This window comes from Micropterus dolomieu, linkage group LG20 (assembly GCF_021292245.1).
Source record: "Micropterus dolomieu isolate WLL.071019.BEF.003 ecotype Adirondacks linkage group LG20, ASM2129224v1, whole genome shotgun sequence".
Lineage (NCBI taxonomy): Eukaryota > Metazoa > Chordata > Actinopteri > Centrarchiformes > Centrarchidae > Micropterus > Micropterus dolomieu.
The window spans coordinates 9,780,188-9,798,486 of record NC_060169.1 but is presented as its reverse complement, the minus strand read 5'-3'; the positions used below and the strand labels follow the sequence as shown (position 1 = coordinate 9,798,486).

Here is an 18,299-nt window from a genome sequence, read left to right as displayed (position 1 = left end):
TAATGATCTTATCTGCAGCTTGGTAATGACTGCCGGTTAAGATAATATTTATGAGCTGTGATCAGATGTCACACTTCTTTCAACGTCTGAGACCAGAAACAGAAAAATATGTGGTTTGGTGCACAGAGCAAAGCTTTGGTGAGCAGACATATAGAGATGCAGGGTTTTCTCAGATTGGACAGGGCACAGTCAGGATTGACAAATGGAAAAGGCAGCAGTTGCTTTAAATTAAGGAGCCGTGTCAGTTATGCTGATAAACAGTAATGACATGCCACACCCCTAGAAATATCTCCTGTAACTGCACACTATTAGAGTGCAGATTTTAGATTCTATAACAATTTAATTCCTTAATGCAAGGGAAAAAAACATTCATTAGTCGACCTGATCGCCAATGGGCGGAAGCCTACTGTGCATGCAAGAGTTGGCTTGCACGTTTCAGTAAGCTGTGTGTGTATATGTGGTGTTTTAATAACAGCTAAACCTCTGACAGATGTAGTAGTGTCATTTTGAATCTCTCTCTCTCTCTCTCTCTGATAAACATGGGCATGGAAACAAGCTGTCTCCATTACAGTTATCTGTTTTTGTGATATTAGAAGTTAAAGTCCTGTTCATTTTCTGCATTGACAATGTTAAATGACTGACATTTAGAGCACTAAGGCTTGGACGGGCATTAAATTCTCCCAGTTGCATCATCGGTGCAAAATGTGAGAAACTTTGTTAGAGCATGTCTGATTCCTTGATGTAAAAAGTGAAAGGTACAAGCCTGTGTACATGAAAACCTGAGGAGAGAAGTTAACTATGGCTCCCACGGTGCATTCTGGTAAGAAACCTTCAGTTACAAAGCTTAAAAACGTTGTCGTGTATGTTGCTAACTGCAAGTGGAAACGAAAGGGAATTGTTGGGTCTCTGTTAATAATATTACAAAGAGTATGGTTTAGACCTACTCTATATGACAAGTGCAATGTCACAACTTTTGTTATGAATTGGCGCTATATAAATAAAATTGAATTGAAATTGAATAAAGAGGATTCTAGAGCTGCAACAATTTCATTGATTTAATCACGTAGGATTGAGAGAAAAATAAAAATGTTCTTTCATTCCAGCTTCTCAAATGTGACGATTTTCTTTTTTCAGTTTCATATGATTTTAAACAAAATATATTAGGGTTTGGGGCTGTTGCTCAGACAGAACAAGGCACTTGAAGCGCTCACCTTTTATAATTTTTTTTAGTTTTATAATTAATTGAGAAATTGAAGTAATTAAATTAATCCCCTTCCTTTCATCTTATTTACAGAAATGTCACTGTCCATACAAACTGTATTTCCCAGAGACTTTAAATAATCCATGTTGAGGAATGTTATATATATTTTTAAACAAAACTGGAATGAGAATTTAAAGTGCTAAAAACTACCCTTCGCTCTTGTGTTTTCTCTGGAGCTGAGGAGAATTTCATTTGGTTTGGAGGCTCAGCTGCTCTATCTCCCCATCCCCCTTCCTTTCATCCCTCCATCAGTCATTCTCACCAGCTCTGGACACAGCAGATTATTACCCTACACCCCACCCTCCAGTCTGACAAGAATCTACCAAACATACTGAGAAAGATTAGACTGTAGTTACCACCATTTAAGTCGAGCTGAAAGTGAACATTAAGAGAATGTCTGCAGTAAACCAGCTAATTATATATATATATATATACCCTGGCAAAAAGAATGAAAGAAAGAATGAAAACACATTTTACTAAGACTTAGACTGAGGAATAAGATAATTTCAAAACAAAAAAAATAAATACAGATGTAATGTTCGACAAGTCAGTGATGTTAAAAAAAAGTGGACTGAAGACCAGAATCAAGGCCTACAGCCCAACCGATACTGGATTTGAGGCTTACTTTTATCTGTATTTAGAGGGTTTAAAAATCATATCTGTCTATACTAATTTCTTTAATGAACACATAACATAAACAGACAATTTTGATACGGATCACTTAGATTTGACATTTACACTGATATATCTGCAATAAGTTAATATCTGCCAACATATCAGTCTGGATGATTTATCAGTGTAGCTCTACTACAGCCCTGTTAGAGCACGGTTTGACTTGCTCATTTTATTACATCTGAATCCTCTTGAATCTCTTATCAAATAAATGTAGGTAATTCGCATGGCAAGTGACAAAATGTTAACCTCTGTTCAAGTTCAATCACAGGGCAATATGCCATGTTTGAGTCCTACTACGGACTTTTGTTGCATGTCATCACTCTATTAACCCTTTCTAACAAAGGCATTTTAAACTATAGTTCAGTTATATCACAAAAACTTCTCCCAAGTCCCTGCATTCATACTGGTGATGACAAGTGTTTGCTTGGGGTCTTCACGGCTGCTGCACAGAGCTTGTAGTAGTCGTGAGGCTTGTATTATACTAGTCACCAACTGCTGAAGCACCTGGATGGTGGCTGAGCCATCAGAAAGTACAACCTCAGGAGGGACTTTTTGGAGTACACGTAATACTGCCCAGAAGCCAAGTTCAGTTTTTGCCTCTTATCTTGGATTCCTGGGTTCCTCAAACGAGTTCCTGAAAAAAGTTCCTCCATTGAAAAAGGCCCAATACTGAAAGTTAAACAGTTTCTCTCTGTCTATCTCTTTCTCAGTTTTGATTTTGAATTGAACTTTAATTTTTGGACTTTAATAATGCAGCTGATGTTTCATGTTGAAGTTAAAGTAGAATTAGGTGTATACATGTGATCAGTAGTTACAGGTGTCATTATCTAAAAGATGATATCCCTGATCCAACATTAGCATATGTCATGTACCGAAATACAGACAGTAGTAATCTTTGTGTATTTAATTTTGTATGTGTGGTGATAAATGTGCAAAAGCCAACATCATAAGATTACAATGGTATTGTCCAGTTATTGTCATCCACCTCTGATATTATATAGTTTGTTCCTCACAAGCTAAATGACAACAGTCTGTAACTCTGCTGGGAAATGTGAAATTACTTTTTTTTGCCTAGTTCTTGTAGTGTTTCTTTTTTACTGAATGGATTTTGGTCCTGTGGTTAACCTGCCTGAGGGAATTTCATCATTGTAGGTTTTCTGTGGGTTTCAGTTTCGGTGTCATGTGTTGGTCAAAATGTTGTTTCGGGGCCTTTCCATTTTGACAACAATGTCTCTGGTGGACACAATGAATCCTCATCTTTTCTTTGGCACCAAAACATTTAGGCACCATCACATTTAGATATATTCTTTATTGACACAAAATGTAACAGGCTGGTTAAATTAAGGCAAAAATGTCCTCTTTAGGTTTAAAAACCCACACTTGTCTGCGTGCTGTGTGTGCTTGTTTGTGCAAGAACTCCCCTGTTACCACCAGCTACTCTCTGTGTTGTATCCTCTCTCCCTCTTTCACCCTCCTTCCTTTGTTGCAAGTGTCAAGTTGTGTCAGTAAAACAATACAACAGAGCACATTCTCACACAAACATGCTTTACTCTAACCTGGCTTTTCAGTGCAGTCGAATCGGCGATGGGGTGATGCTGTTTTTTGTGTTTAAGAATTAAGCCAAAGAGTACATTTTTATGTAATTAAAAATGTCTTCAGAATATGCCACTTTTGGCTAAGCATATTGTGACACTCTTGGCTCTTGATTGTACTTTAAATAATTTCATTGTTTTTCAATAGCTTTGATCGATGTCACGACTAAACCAGACAGTGATTCAGGCACAGGTTAAGTGCAGGAGGGTTTGCTGCACATCTACTTATTTAACCTGAAGTGTGAAACATTTACTGATTCCACCTTTTTAAATGTGAGGATTTGCAGCTTTTCTTTGCCTTGTACGATAGTAAATTGAACATCTCTTGATGTTTTTGAACTGTTAAGCTGCGAGTAATACTCTGTCAGAAGTGCTGGTCAGATGGTTGGTTAGCTTCGGAAACCCCCTTCCGTCTGTTGACCGGGAAGATGGAGGAGTTTAGGGGCCACCTGTTCTGGGAAGGGGAATGATTGAATGGTGGAGAGGAGGACAGACAAGAAAAGAGGAGATAGTGAGAGCTGTGAGCTGTTCATCTATCTCTCTTCCAACACCACTCGCGCCACTGTTTTCTCTCCTCTATTTGTTTTCTTTTTTTCTGTGAAGCCAGAGGAATGTTACACATCCTGAGTGTGTGTGTGTGTGTGTGTGTGAGCCAGTGTTAGTGTGTATCCGTCTCGTTTGTGTGTATTTGCTTTGTGGAGAGAGTGGGTGGGGAGCTTGGCATGTGTTTTTGTGTTAAGGTGTGCGTGCGTGCGTGCGTGCGTGCGTGCGTGCGTGCGTGAAATGGTGGGCAGCCAGTGTCATAATTTTTTCACACACCCTTCTTCTCTACAACATGCATATTTCATGGAACTGGTCATTTATGTCGCCAGCAGGAGAGTTTCTTGGCTTAACCAATGCTGTGTGTGCGTGCGTGCGTGCGTGCGTGCGTGCGTGCGTGCGTGCGTGCGTGCGTGCGTGCGCTGCCCAAGTCTAGGGATACTTGACAGAACATTATTGAATTATTGAGATTACTGTTCTGTTAAAAAAATGATCTCTGAATGTTGAATATCTAGAGACAAGACAGCTGCTGCCTGCATGCTGCACCTGTGATTGAGCTTCCTCGTCCTGCTGTAAGAGCCGTCAGTATTTGACTGATGTGTTTTTATAACTGTAGTGTGGAAGGCCTCAGAATTACATTAGCAAATGGGGGTCTGTCTCCCAGTGTTTTTTTCCTTGATGAATGTGCCTTAAACCATATGTCTCTAGTGACAAAGGACAAAGGCAGCCCTATGCTGACTTGCAGTTGTGTCTGGATGTTGTATACATATTTTGTAAACATGGGGAACTTTGTTATCATCTGTGTGTGAGTGTGTGCAGAGCTATGCATATTAGGGGTCGACCAATAATTGCTCTGGCCGATTATCGGCGCTGATATTCAGCATTTTTCCAATAATCTGCATCGGTCATTTTAAAAACAGATATTTGATATAATTAATTAATTTTAAAAATGCCTTCCTTTGCCTCTGATGCAGCTGCCTCTATCTGTCTGCTCGAGTCCACAGATTGGTGAGTACAATAATAATAATAATAATAATAATAATCTTTATTTGTAGAGCACTTTTCAAAAACAAGTTACAAAGTACTTTAACAAGTGTAAAGACAATAATACCCACGAGACAATAATACACAAACAATACAAGCTTAAAGCATGAAAAACATTGAAAAGACTAAAATACACGTTTAAGATAAATATAAAATTAGTAAAATACAATAAAATAAAAGGGATAAAATAAAGTCAAATAAGATCGGGAAAGGCTCTCCTATAAAAGTATGTTTTAAGAAGGGACTTAAAAGAGTTCACTGACTCAGCCGACCTGATTTCCTTGGGCAGGCTGTTCCAGAGCCTCGGGCCCCTGACAGCAAACGCTCTGTCCCCTTTAGTTTTCAGTCGAGACTCTGGAACAGACAACAGACCTCTGCCCGAGGATCTCAAGGTGCGTGCTGGTGTGTATGGGACTAAAAGGTCAGAAATATAACAAGGCGAGAGGCCATGAAGAGCTTTAAAAGTGATCAATAGAATTTTAAAGTCAATTCTAAAACATACTGGGAGCCAGTGTAATGAAGCTAAAATAGGAGTAATGTGGTCATATTTCTTTGTTCTGGTTAAAAGCCTGGCAGCTGAGTTCTGGACAGTCTGGAGTCGATCAATAGATTTTTGGGTTAAACAGGTGAAAAGGCTGTTGCAATAATCCAGGCGTGATGAGATGAAGGCATGTAAAATGGTCTCGGTTTCCTTAAAAGTTAACATAGATCGAATTTTTGCTATATTTCTAAGTTGATAAAAACATGATTGAACAAGCTTTATGGTGTGCTGCTCGAAATTTAAATTACTATCAAACCAAACACCAAGGTTCTTTGCCACAGGCTTAATGTGATTTACTAGGGAACCAGCAGATGGCAGTATTTGTGGATCTGACGGGCAAGTATATTTGTGTGTCATCAGCATAAATATGAAAAGAAATGCCATGTTTATGGATAATATGTCCAAGGGGAAGCAGATACAAGGAAAACAAAATGGGTCCTAAGACCGACCCCTGAGGCACATCATATTTAACTGGAGAGAACGAAGAGACATAGTTGTTTACAGACACGCAAAACTTCCTATTTGACAGGTAGGATGAAAACCATTCTAGGGCCGTACCAGAGATCCCCACCCAGTGTCAACCCTATGTCCCGCCCATAGTACGAGCTGATTGGTTACAATTCACAAGAAATTGCCAATAGAACAAGCGAGCCATCACGCTGCAGCCCCTCCCCTCCTCTCTTAGCAGACCTCAGTATCATAGACTGTATATAAGAAATGGACGTAGTCATTGTGACGTCACCCATTGGTTTGTGGACTGCCGTTTTGAAGCCTTGAGTTTGGCCGCCATGTCGAGTTTTTGCAACTAGGAAGTGCCCGGAAGTGACGATACGGTGGAGCTAACGGCCGTGGGCGGAGCTAGCTAGCTAGCTTGCTTAGCTAGGTGCAACTATAACTCACGTTAACTGTCATTTTAACAGGGCTGATAACTTTGTCTAGCAAACAACAGTCTTAAAACTAAATGTATTCACCAGAGAAAGTGAACAGCCGACTCCTAATAAGCTTTTTCAATGGTGCTGGTTAAATTTACACAGCGCTGAGGGTACGAATCGTCTCTTGCCTGATTGACAGGTCGCCATGGTAACGACTTGTCAATAATAGATAATCCCGCCTTGAAACATACTCTGCTATTTTAAAATAAATGGGACCATAATTTACTAAATGAACATCATTTTGTATTGAAGAAGACTTGAAACTAGCGACTGAGACCATAAACTCATCAGGAAAGTGTTTACTGGGGTAATTTTTCAGCTGAGAAGTAGGGTCATTTTCCCGTTATTTCTAATAGAACTGGACCTCTTTTTGCAATCAGTTTTTTGCAATCTTTTTGCAACCCCCGCTGGATTTTCAGTAGAATGCAGGTTTCAGGGACTTGCGCATCGGCTTCATATTGTAGACCGGAAGCTTATCGCTTGCTCAGCATACACGCAGAGCGAAGTAAGTGGAGATCACTGTAGATTACACAAAATCATAACTACACTTGTTACTGTAAGTAAGTGCAGCAAACCAGCAGTACTACTGAAAGGCTGATACTGCATCAGTACAATAAGCAGGAACGTGCATAAAAGCGATATTTTAATCTGTTGTGTTTCATCCCCCGCAGCTGTGTTTCGGTTTTACACAAGCACATGAGCTAGCTCGGCTAAAAGCTCATTTATTATAAATAAGCTCAAAAGAAATCTCTCTGTCTGTAGCCTGTTTAGATGGAATGTTATGTACCTTAAAATTTTGCTAATCCTCATAAACTCAGCTGCTTGTTGAGACAAACCAGCTCCTCTATACCACCAGCAGCAGAGGGAGGCCTTTTATTATGGCCAGCCTAAGGCACACCTGTGCAATACCCATGCTGTCTGATCAGCGCTTTGATATGCCACACCTGTGAGGTGGATGGATTATCTCGGCAAAGGAGAAGTGCTCACTAACACAGATTTTGACAGATTTGTGAACAATATTTGAGAGAAATAGGCCTTTTGTGTACATAGAGAAAGTTTTAGATCTTTGAGTTCATGATGAATGAGGGCAAAAAAAAGTGTTGCGTTTATAATTTTGTTCAGTGTATATACTATATGATTCACAGATTGACCAAGAACATAATCACTACTTAACATAATTATTAGTCTCAGCCCTAATCGTTAGGGTTTGGTGCTAGGTTCTTTTTTTGTATTATCACAAAAGGATATGTTCGTACAATAAGGGCTACATTGGGACCGACCTCATCATTTTATTGTACTGGTTGATAGGCAAGTGAAGTGAGAGGTTGTATGGTGAAGTGGTGAAATACAACAATGGGAGAAGTGTTGAAATCTGTTAGTGAATTTCATTCACATTAGTGTGAAAATGAGATACAGGTTCAGGATTAGTTGTGAACTATTAAATTAATCAGCAGCTATTTTGATAATCAATTAATCGGTTGAATAGTTTTATAAGAAAAAAATCAGAATTTTCCTCCTCTATGACAGTAAACTAACATTGGCATTTGAGGACATCATGTTGGGCTTTGGGAAACACTGATTGACATTTTCCACCATTCTACAGACCAAAAAGCATATTGATTAAATGAGAAAATAATTAACAATGAAAATAGCCCTTAGATGCAGTCCTAATTCAATTTACTATCACTTAAAACCATGAAAAGCAGCATATTCTACCATGCAAATGCTTTCACATTTTTTCTTAGCTGCACCGATTCCTGTCAGATGGTAGATATTGTGCTGTGTTGTAGTTGTTCTTGTTGTGATGGGTAGTCACATCTGCTTGACCAGTCATCCAGCGAATCCCTGAATGTACCTGGGCCTTGCATTCAGTATTACCTCCTGAACAGTAACAACAAAGGTTTGTTACAGGAAGTCAGCCCCAAAGTGGGAGGAGAACAGCAGACACTAAAAGCAGAACTGGTGACAAAAGCTGCGTGCTACGTTACATTTTGTTAAGTTCCTGCTGTGGAGATGGGCTAAAAGACTACCAAGACTGTCACGTTCTTTACCACAGAACAGCATTCTGAAATATGCTTTTGTAATTATCTGTTGTTGCATCTCTTCTATCATGCAGTAGCTATTTATGCATCTCTAATTTCAATATCAATTTTATTTATGTAGCACACTTAAAACAACCAAGGTTGACCAATAAAACATTATAATATACAGTATACGATATATTTCCCTATTTGATTAATGAAAAACAGTAATTGCCCAACATTTTTACCAGACAGTGTTTATTTATGGTTTTAGATGGTTCATGTATTGTGCTGTTATTTGAAGCACATATTAGTTTGCTGCACTTTCAGGCACTGAAAGCTAGATACGAAAAAGTGAACCATTTTTACTGTAAACTGCAGCACTTTGGGGGTTTCAGTTCCTTTCAAAACTATCGTTAATACGTCAGTTTTAATGATACAGTGCAGTGCTGTGGTTGGATCACAGTAAGAGGTTTTTTTCACACCCAAGCAACCCATGTTAAAATTAAAGTAGCTTTGGTACTGTAAAATGTTTTGGTTATTTGTAACATTTAGATAATACTCAGCAAGGTAGGACAGCAGTTGAATGAACTTCAGCTTTGTCGTCTTCAACATTACAAATAGCATAGTGACCTTTGGCTGTATTCCTGTAAAAAGGAACACGAAGGCACGCTTGGATGAAGTGAAACAAAAGCTAATAAATGAGGTAAGGGTTATTTCTTTCCTAAAGGATGTATACTAAATTTGAAATGCAGATTAGATATGCATTATCAGATAATTATGCAGTTATTTAAAGTGATGCATTCGACTGCATGGAGACAGTATTAAATATAAGGAAGGCTATTTACATTCCATCTGTTTTTGCAATGAAAAAGTGATATTGGTGTATCTTCGTGAGTTTTCTTTTCAAGTCTTAAATGTCGCTGCTATGGTTAGGTCACAAAACATAGCCTACAGCAGTCATGTATGTCATTTTAAATGTCAATTAAATGCAAAACCCCAATGTAACCCAAGAAAAATGTGCCTCATTATAAGAAACAATAATAAAATCTTGAAGGCTTAAAGGTTTAATCCTTTGTATGTACACTACAGCACACATATCATAATAATAATAACAGTGTGTTTAAGTGATTTGAAAACTTAACACAATGGGCACTAACACTAACTGTGTGTTTTGTCATTTAAGCGTGTTAAGTGTTTGTGAGCATCTGTGATTTTTTATTCTTGCTCTGTTATTAAAGGAGATGAAGGGAGGAGGTTTGTCCAAGACATTCTTACAAGCCTGTGCAGTAGTAGTGTGTGTGTGTGTGTGTGTGTGTGTGTGTTAGAGAAAGGTCTGTCTCATAGCTATATTTTGCCATATACTTTTTACATTTTCATCCTCTTCCGTGGCAAGACGTCTGCACAACATAAACCAGAGTAATGCACATGTAAATATCTGCCATGTTGTTCTTTCTATGCAAATAGTTGTATTATTTTTCTCTATTCTTCTATTATTTTTAAATAACTTGCATTTGTTTATTCCATATTTATATATTTATACATCTTTTTATGGCATCTGTATATTTGTCTGTGTGTAGCACCTTATCACCAAAGTAAATTCCTTGTATGTGTAAAACACTACTTGACAATAAAGCTCCTTCTGATTCTGACATGGTTAATGGATGCTTGTTAACGTGCTGAGGTCTCATTTAAACTCCCCTCTACTTTAAGACGAAGAGTATACTGTATGTGTTGCTCAGCTCTTTGTTTCAATCAAAGAAAAATATATATAATTAAAGTATTGGTTTATTTTCCTTATTTGTTGCATAGCATCCAAAACTGCAAAGACTAAAATACTGTAGGCAGCCTTGTATGTGATTCTAAGAAAAAACAACCTAACTAATTTTGATTCGAGGAAGTTGTGTTTCCTTTGGTTTTACTGTGAATGATGATCAAATTCTGGTGACATCTGAGAAAAAAATATTTGAAAAAACTTTTCTGGGTCGCAGGTTCTTCCCCTCCCTTCCTGATTTAAAATTTCATCAGTGTCCTGCTTCAGATTCAAGCAGGGATCTGCCCTGTGTCCTCAGTCATCTGGAGCAGACAATAAGAAGTATCTTGCTCAAGGGCACCCTTCAGTTTAAATAAGCTATGATGTTTAGTTTTTGATTTTTCACTAAATAGAACTCTTAGTTCAACTCTTTAGTTGCTGTACATATAGTAACTGCAAGTGCACTTGTTTTTCTCTCTGTCTAAATCTAAGCTTGTTTTACATTTTACATTTACAACAGCTGCTGAGTTACAGTCACCGAGGGTACAACTTACTTTATTTTACCTAAAGTTGGTCTACATACACATCTGGTTAGATGAAGAGCTGCTAGTGCTTACTCTAGTTTGGGTCAACCTGAAGCTAAACCTGTGCAGGCACTACTTTTTACAGGCTCTTGCTGCAGCTACTCCATCCCGCTAGCCCCTGGGAAGTACAGCCTCAGCCTCACGTTGAGCCAGGAAAAATGGTTCAAGTTTTTTCCCACTCCAGCACAGACAAAAACCTCTGCACTGCAATGGACATCAATGACACCCTGTGTCAGTCTATAGCATCATCCAATAAAGCATTTAAAATTCAATCCATCCATTATTTTTTATAACTGGTCAGGATGACAGTGGCAGAAGAGCTAGCAGAGCAGCCAAATGTCTTCTTCCACAGTAACTCCCCCTTGCTTTTAATACGACGACTCCCGAGAAAGAAAGAGTGATCGACATTGCTGTCCTGTATCTGCGCAGGAAGTGATTCCCCCGCTCCACTAGAGTTGCACAGTAGTAAACAACTCTGTGCTTCAGCTTCTGTGGGAATCAAAATGAGTGCTCTTACCTATTTGTTGCTCACATTGCATCACATGATATTTTATATATTAAGTTGAGCCGTTATCAACTTTCCCCATTAGTGCCATTGGGTGCCAGCTTTTGAGTCTGCATGTATCAATGGCCTGTAAAGTAAACCCACCCTTGAGTCCTGGCTCTGCCCTGGGGTTCTCTACAACACTTCCTTGCTAGCTCCTCAACTGGCAGAGTCTTGATTCAGATATTCTCCTTCACTCAAACCCATGGAGTGACACCCTGTACAGAAACCTTTCTACCACTGTACATTCTGATTACTCGTTGCATTAGATATGTAAGGGGCTGTTGAAGGGGGTATATTACCTCAGGTGAGACAATGAAATATAATCCAGGAAGTCTAGTTTGAGTAGCAGATTGAAGAGTTTAAAGGCTTATCAGATGCCGAAACTTGTATATTTTGACTCATAAATTTTGTCACTGTTTGGAAAAATAAATGATCATAATGGTCATAAATGAAAATATACTGCAACCAGTTATTTGCTTCAGTGACTGTTGATTGCCACGCGTTTTGGAACTTCAGGACTGCATTTTGTATCAGTCATGAGAATGGCATTGGTATTGTATCTCGAGTTGATTCCTCATCCTCTCTCTCATCCCCCCCTCCATCACAGCAAATGGTGATGAGCCTGCGGGTGTCGGAGCTGCAGGTACTGCTGGGCTACGCTGGGCGCAACAAGCACGGGCGCAAGCACGAGCTGCTGACCAAAGCGCTGCATCTGCTGAAGGCCGGCTGCAGCCCCGCCGTGCACATGAAGATCAAAGAGCTCTACCGACGACGCTTCCCTGCCAAAATGATATCCCACTCAGAGCTTGCCATGCCCGGACCACACCACCCGGCCACAGCTGGAGTGGTTGGAGGAGGGGGCGCCGCACTGCCCGCTGGCCTGACACAGCTGGCGTATGAGGGTCACACCAGTCACGGCGGTGCCCCATCGCCCGCTGCCTTATTGCCCCTTTCACTGCTCGGCCCAGGGAAACACGAGCTGACCGGGGTGACGCACCACCTGTCCACCGCGGCCACACTCCACCCTGTCCACCCAGATGTCAAGCTCCAGAGGTTGCCCTTCTACGACATGCTGGACGAGCTCATCAAGCCAACCAGTCTAGGTGAGGGTGTGTTTTGTGTGAGAGTTTGTGTTGGATTTAAGTGGAATGATAGTAGATGGATACATTTAATCACAATGTATACACTCTGTTTGCACAATATATCTTCACAGTGCAGGGTGAAATAATTAGTTTGCAAGATTGGTAGCAAGAATTTCCTAGTCAGTCAAACCTGGTTTCAATTTTCAACAGACTAGCAGTATCTTTTACTTACGATTTAAAAAACAAAAACTAACAAACTGTATGTTTGTTTTTTATTGCTTCTCAAAACCAGAATTTAAACGGCTGCTTAATATGCAAAACTCTATGTCTAGACACGTACCATATACAGTAACTGCAACGGACTTGGAGACTTTAGAGCATGTCATCCCTCTCTGTATATATTATATATATATATAGTTTCCTGTCTATATCTTCGCTGTCAAACTATCCAGTTAATGTGAAAATGACAGAAAAATTATCTCCAATGTTGTGTTTATTATATCAGTATATTTTCATAATAATATGAAAATAATAATAACATGATTATTATCATGACTGCTGCCATGATAATAATCATGGCAGCAGTCACAAAAAAACATTGACATTTGCATCTCTGTTGTGGAGAGGCTCCCTGCCAGTGTTGGTGTTGTGCTGCCTGCTAATGTGTTGACAGGGCACAGAAAAAATGTTACTACACAAATATAATTTTCTGATTTCCACAACAGTTCAGAGTAGACAGAGGCCACAGTTTGTTCCCAAGAGGTGTAAGTGAAAATATTAATGGGCTGCCTTTATCCAAAAAAATAAAAGCAGAAGGATTTGCCTTTTCAGATTGTCCTGCTTCAAAGATATTACCTAATCGTGGCACTACTTGTTTATGTTCATTAATGAACAAGAGAGCCTGCATTTAGTCACAAGTTTGAAAACCACAGATAAAGGTGAAACATATTTATAGTTTAGTCTTTTTTTGTGGCTCTGAAGGTAACAAGATACATTTCTGTATTGATTATAGGTGAATAATGGCTCTTGATATTTATATTATCATATAATGACTGCAATGCGGGAATTTGTTTTTGATGGGCCAAGCAATGTTGCCACATGATGAATTGTCATTATATTTTCATTGTACTTATATATTTCTAGCTGTGAGTCCAATTTCAGTGGCGCCACTGAATATAAATGAATCACTGCATGTAGACCATCAACAATATATGTTGACAGGACTGCGTTTAGCCACACAAAGTCACATGTCTCCTAGGATTCTACATTAAGTGATTCATGAGAGCCCAGGCATTTATGCATACAGTAGTTGAGCAGTCACTCTGTAGCACAGAGAAAACAGTTCTCCATTGGCTCTACACCATCACATTGTTCCCATGCGGTGGCACTAGCTGTTGTGAGTCCAAAACAAAGGAAGATCCTAAATGTTTAAGTAAATCTTTTATTGATTGTGTGTACAAAATATGGTATATTTTTACACACAAAAACTGATGAAAACTATGTGTATTTTGTACTAGCCAGTTACAGGTAAACCAGTTAATTATTTTTGTCAGATAACAACTGTAGGAATAACTTAAAGCACCGGAAAACTTGGTTTCAAATCTAAAGTTTTTCTTTATAGCATTAAACATCTTCAGGTAATATTTATTAAGAGTTTAACAATAAAAAGAACTGCTTCATCAGGAGTGGGTGTGGGTGTGGTTTGATTGGTGCAGGTATGTACGTGACATCTCCTTTTTCCAGCTGTGTACAACCCACTTCCAACCAGTGAGACAAAAACACAAAGCTTTCCTGTAAAATAACTAAAATTGTTCCAACTTTGGCATAAAACACTGTGTTCATGTAAGAAAGTGTGAATATTAAAATAGTTTTTCTTTTAATAAATCCAAACATCCAGACTCTTCTCTTGTCTGATTTCATGAAGGCCCTGTGTTGAAGCACCCCATCTCTTATCCAGTCTGCCTTTTATTTCACTACTTAAGAAACTTTTAATCTTGGTTTTTATCTTTGTCAGATTTGCCGTTATATTAGATGTGCATCCAGAACCCAGCCTGCATTTAGCATAATAACATTCCTTGGGCTCTGGGACATATTGCTAATATATGGAAATGTCTAGATTTTCCTACATTAGCATTTTAATGGAGTAGGAGACCATCTTGTGATTAATTTGCCTGCAGATGCATGTACAAACACAGCGCCTGCAGCTCTGTCATCACACCATCTTTCTCCTCTTCCCTCTCCCTTTCTCACTCTATCCATTTCCTGCACATGTTCCATCCCTCTCTGCCTCCTCTCTCTTTCCCTCTATCTTCCAGCCTCACTCTGTCTCCTCAAATTTGCATGCAAATTTACACCTGTGCCCGCAGAACACACCCTTCCCTCATTTGAATCTGAATCGCACATTCACATCATTCTCACACACACTGATACCCTTTACGACTGCGCGTACAGTGTTCTTTCAAAACACAAACGCACTTTCCAATAAATAATGCATGTTGATCGTATTGTTCTCAGAGAAGCAGAGAGAGCGAAAGGATGACTGAGAGTAGGAAAAGAGGAAGATGGTGCACATCGTTTCACAAAGCTGAAAATTTAAATTTGCTTCAGAAATGAAACTCAACTGCAGCTTGGAGGTGATGACCCTCTTTGTCGTAATAATAATGGAAGGCAATAATTAAACTATTTGATTAATTGTAATTTCCCCCTCATAAGCTGACTGGGAGATTTTTTTTTTCTCTTTGAAGATAACTGTTCCCCTCACTCCCTGATCAAACTTTGCTCTTCTCTGCTTGTTTGTTTCCGATCTTCTGATTACTGCTCAGTGCCCTCCCCCCATTGTTGTTGCTTCTCCTGTTGCCTTGCCTCCCCTTTCTCTCTCTCCCCCTCACTCACATTTTTTTTCCAGACTGCCTTCCCCCACTTGCTCTCTGGATTTGCTAGATTTCAGTTTTGCAAGAGAAAGCTGATTTGTTGGACGTGTCTGTGCTTAACCAGTATGCTAACAGGGTTTTTACAAGAGCAGATGTGCATGACAGACTTAAGACAGTGCAGTGAAAAGAAAGATTATTACTTGGTGCATGCCTGCATCTAAAGTTGGAATTAATAAGCCTGAGTAAGAGCTGAACTGCATTTTTTGTAAATGATTAATTCAGACACATGTGAAATAGAAAATTGTTTTGGTATGTAAGTAATTACACAAATATTTTCACATAAAAGAAAAATGGGAAATAAAAAATTTAATGCCAAACAAAACAGTACAATAGAAAACAAGGGTCAGTTTATGCCAGTTGTCATAGAGAGGGGCAAGACACAATAATCGTTCTCTGTCTCACCTCCACACAGCTGCCAATCGATGTGTCATGTGTGTTTGAATGTCAGTTTGGTAAGATTTTCAATAGATCCAAAAGGTGGAGGCTTAAACTACAGCTTATTACATCTGCCATTAGGATATAAAACAAAACCTATCTGACACCAAAAAGTAATATCAGACCACATTTTACACTATCCCTACCACACACCTAATGCTGATGTTCTGATTATAAGTTTTTATATTTGTTCATTGAATTGTTTTTATATGTTCTTATAAAGTGTGCTACACATTTACAGTTGCTCACTACAAATGTTCCATAAATTCACCTCTTGAATTGGAAAAATAATGTGCATTAGTTCTGACCTTTTGTTTCCTCAACCTTCCTCTCATGTCGCCTTTGCCTTTCAGGCAGCAATTTAGTTTTGACAATATTCACAATCTGGACTATTTTAAGACTTTATTAAGCAGTGTTTTTTTTAGGGGTTTTGATAAGTAGTTTTGTCAGCAATCCTGTTTTGACTGCACTGTATGGAAGATATACTGTAAGTGAGCAATATAAGGTATATTGTAGCTTGATTGAAGAAAGTCTATTTATTGCACATATGCACAGTAAGAAGAAAACTGTGCTCTCTCACTACAGAGCCAGTCCTCTCACTGCTATATCAATCCAAATGCTAAAAAGCAGCTTATATCACCATCATAAACTTAAAATATGATAGCCTTGGTTCACAAATATGGTAGAGGGGTTGAAAAGAAATGCGTTTTGAGACGGGCTGTATGTACATTCAAGTTACAGTAACCGAGGAGTTGCTATGCATGTCTGTGTGCTTTCAGATTTCCTGCCATAACCTGATTTCTCACAGTAACCTGGTTTCTTGTGTGCATGTAAACGTAATTATTATCTCTCTCTCTCTCTCTCTCTCTCTCTCTCTCTCTCTCTCTCTCTCTCTCTCTCTCTATATCTCTATCCCGTCATTATCCCTTCCTCCCTCACGTGCAGCCTTGCACTCTTTGCTGAGTCTTAGCAGTTTGTGGGATAAAGGTTAGTGAGCCCACACTTTAGCCCTACCTTTCTAAACTGATCAACAGTCTGGGCTGCACCAGCTACTCCTTTATTACCATGGCGACCTCACTGGTTGAACTTCACTCTCATCCCCATCATTATCCATCCTCCACAGAGAACTATGCCTCTGTACTCATTATGGATACCATTGTGTTGCACATGCATTATACATGATTTAATCACCATGTCTTCAGCAAAGGGATGCGAACCCATTTCACGTTTGATGAGCGTTTCATGCATAATGGCTTGTTACATGGGAAGATTGCTGTGATACTCATACATTGGAGGAAAATCATGTGGTAAAAACTGTCAGTCTAATCAAGAGATTAGAACATTACTTCCTTCACTGAAGAGTAAGTCCGTGACTTTGTGTTTGCATAATGACTCTTGGAAACCCCTTTGAAAACTAGACGTCTGGGTTTCATTGTTTTTTACTGCCTATTGAGGCCAGTAGATCACTGTCATATTTGCCTTCAGTGTATTTTTAAAGGCCCAGAGAAAAGAAAAAAATCTATCTTCAGCCCTACATACAGTTTGCTTTGGTGCCAGGACGTGAATCATGTCAGCATCTGCCTGTCTGTTCCACTGTGAACATAATAACTAATTCAGTAACAATATCTGATACAAACGTTATACTTGCAGAGCCAGTTGTGTCTTTTAAAGTGGATGATTTGTTTAGATTTTGGAGTAAGACAGCAACTAACAAGTATTTTTGTTATGAATTGATCTGCCGAACAGTAAGTTCAAAAGATAACCTACAAAATAAACACTAAAACAACATAAACATGACAAAACCTAAAGCTCTCAAGTTTGAAGTCCAGTCACGGACCGCCGGTAAGGATCAGTCATTGAGCCATTACCGGCTCATTAAGAAAGCAGTCCGGAGTAAAATGCACACACACGTTGACATAAAAAAACAACTTTATCCACTCAGCTGTTCTGTCCTGTAGCGATTTGTGCTGCTTCTTAGACATGGTGTCAATAGTTTGGAGCTGAGTAAATTAGGCCTAGCAGTCTCCATTTGGTTGGACAAGTTCAAAGCTGTGAAATATTATTTCTAACACAACGTAACCTTCAAAAATAAAATACTCTGGTCTACATGAATCGCTCGCACCCATGAAAAGCACTTTTCTCCTGCATGCTAAAAGTAGCACCAGCAACCAATGAGAAATTGGTGAGAACATCATGACCAACTGACTAGAAAGTGCCATTTTGCTTTCACATTGCTTGTTTCATCCAACTAATAGTCTAAACCCAAAGATATTTAGTTTGCTATCATATATGATAAAGAACAACATCAAATCTTCAGACAGGAATCAGAGAAAATTGATTATCTAATTTTACGTTCATTTCA

General features: G+C 39.0%; 1 protein-coding gene across 1 annotated transcript in view; it reads left to right on the top strand.

The window, feature by feature from the left end:
- LOC123958687 (E3 SUMO-protein ligase PIAS1-like) overlaps nucleotides 1-18,299 on the top strand; it is a 69,368-nt gene that overhangs the window by 21,770 nt on the left and 29,299 nt on the right. Inside the window, exon 2 of the mRNA XM_046032214.1 lies at nucleotides 12,098-12,593. Within this exon, the coding sequence (XP_045888170.1) occupies nucleotides 12,098-12,593 (496 nt within the window). The remainder of the gene's footprint in view (nucleotides 1-12,097; nucleotides 12,594-18,299) is intronic.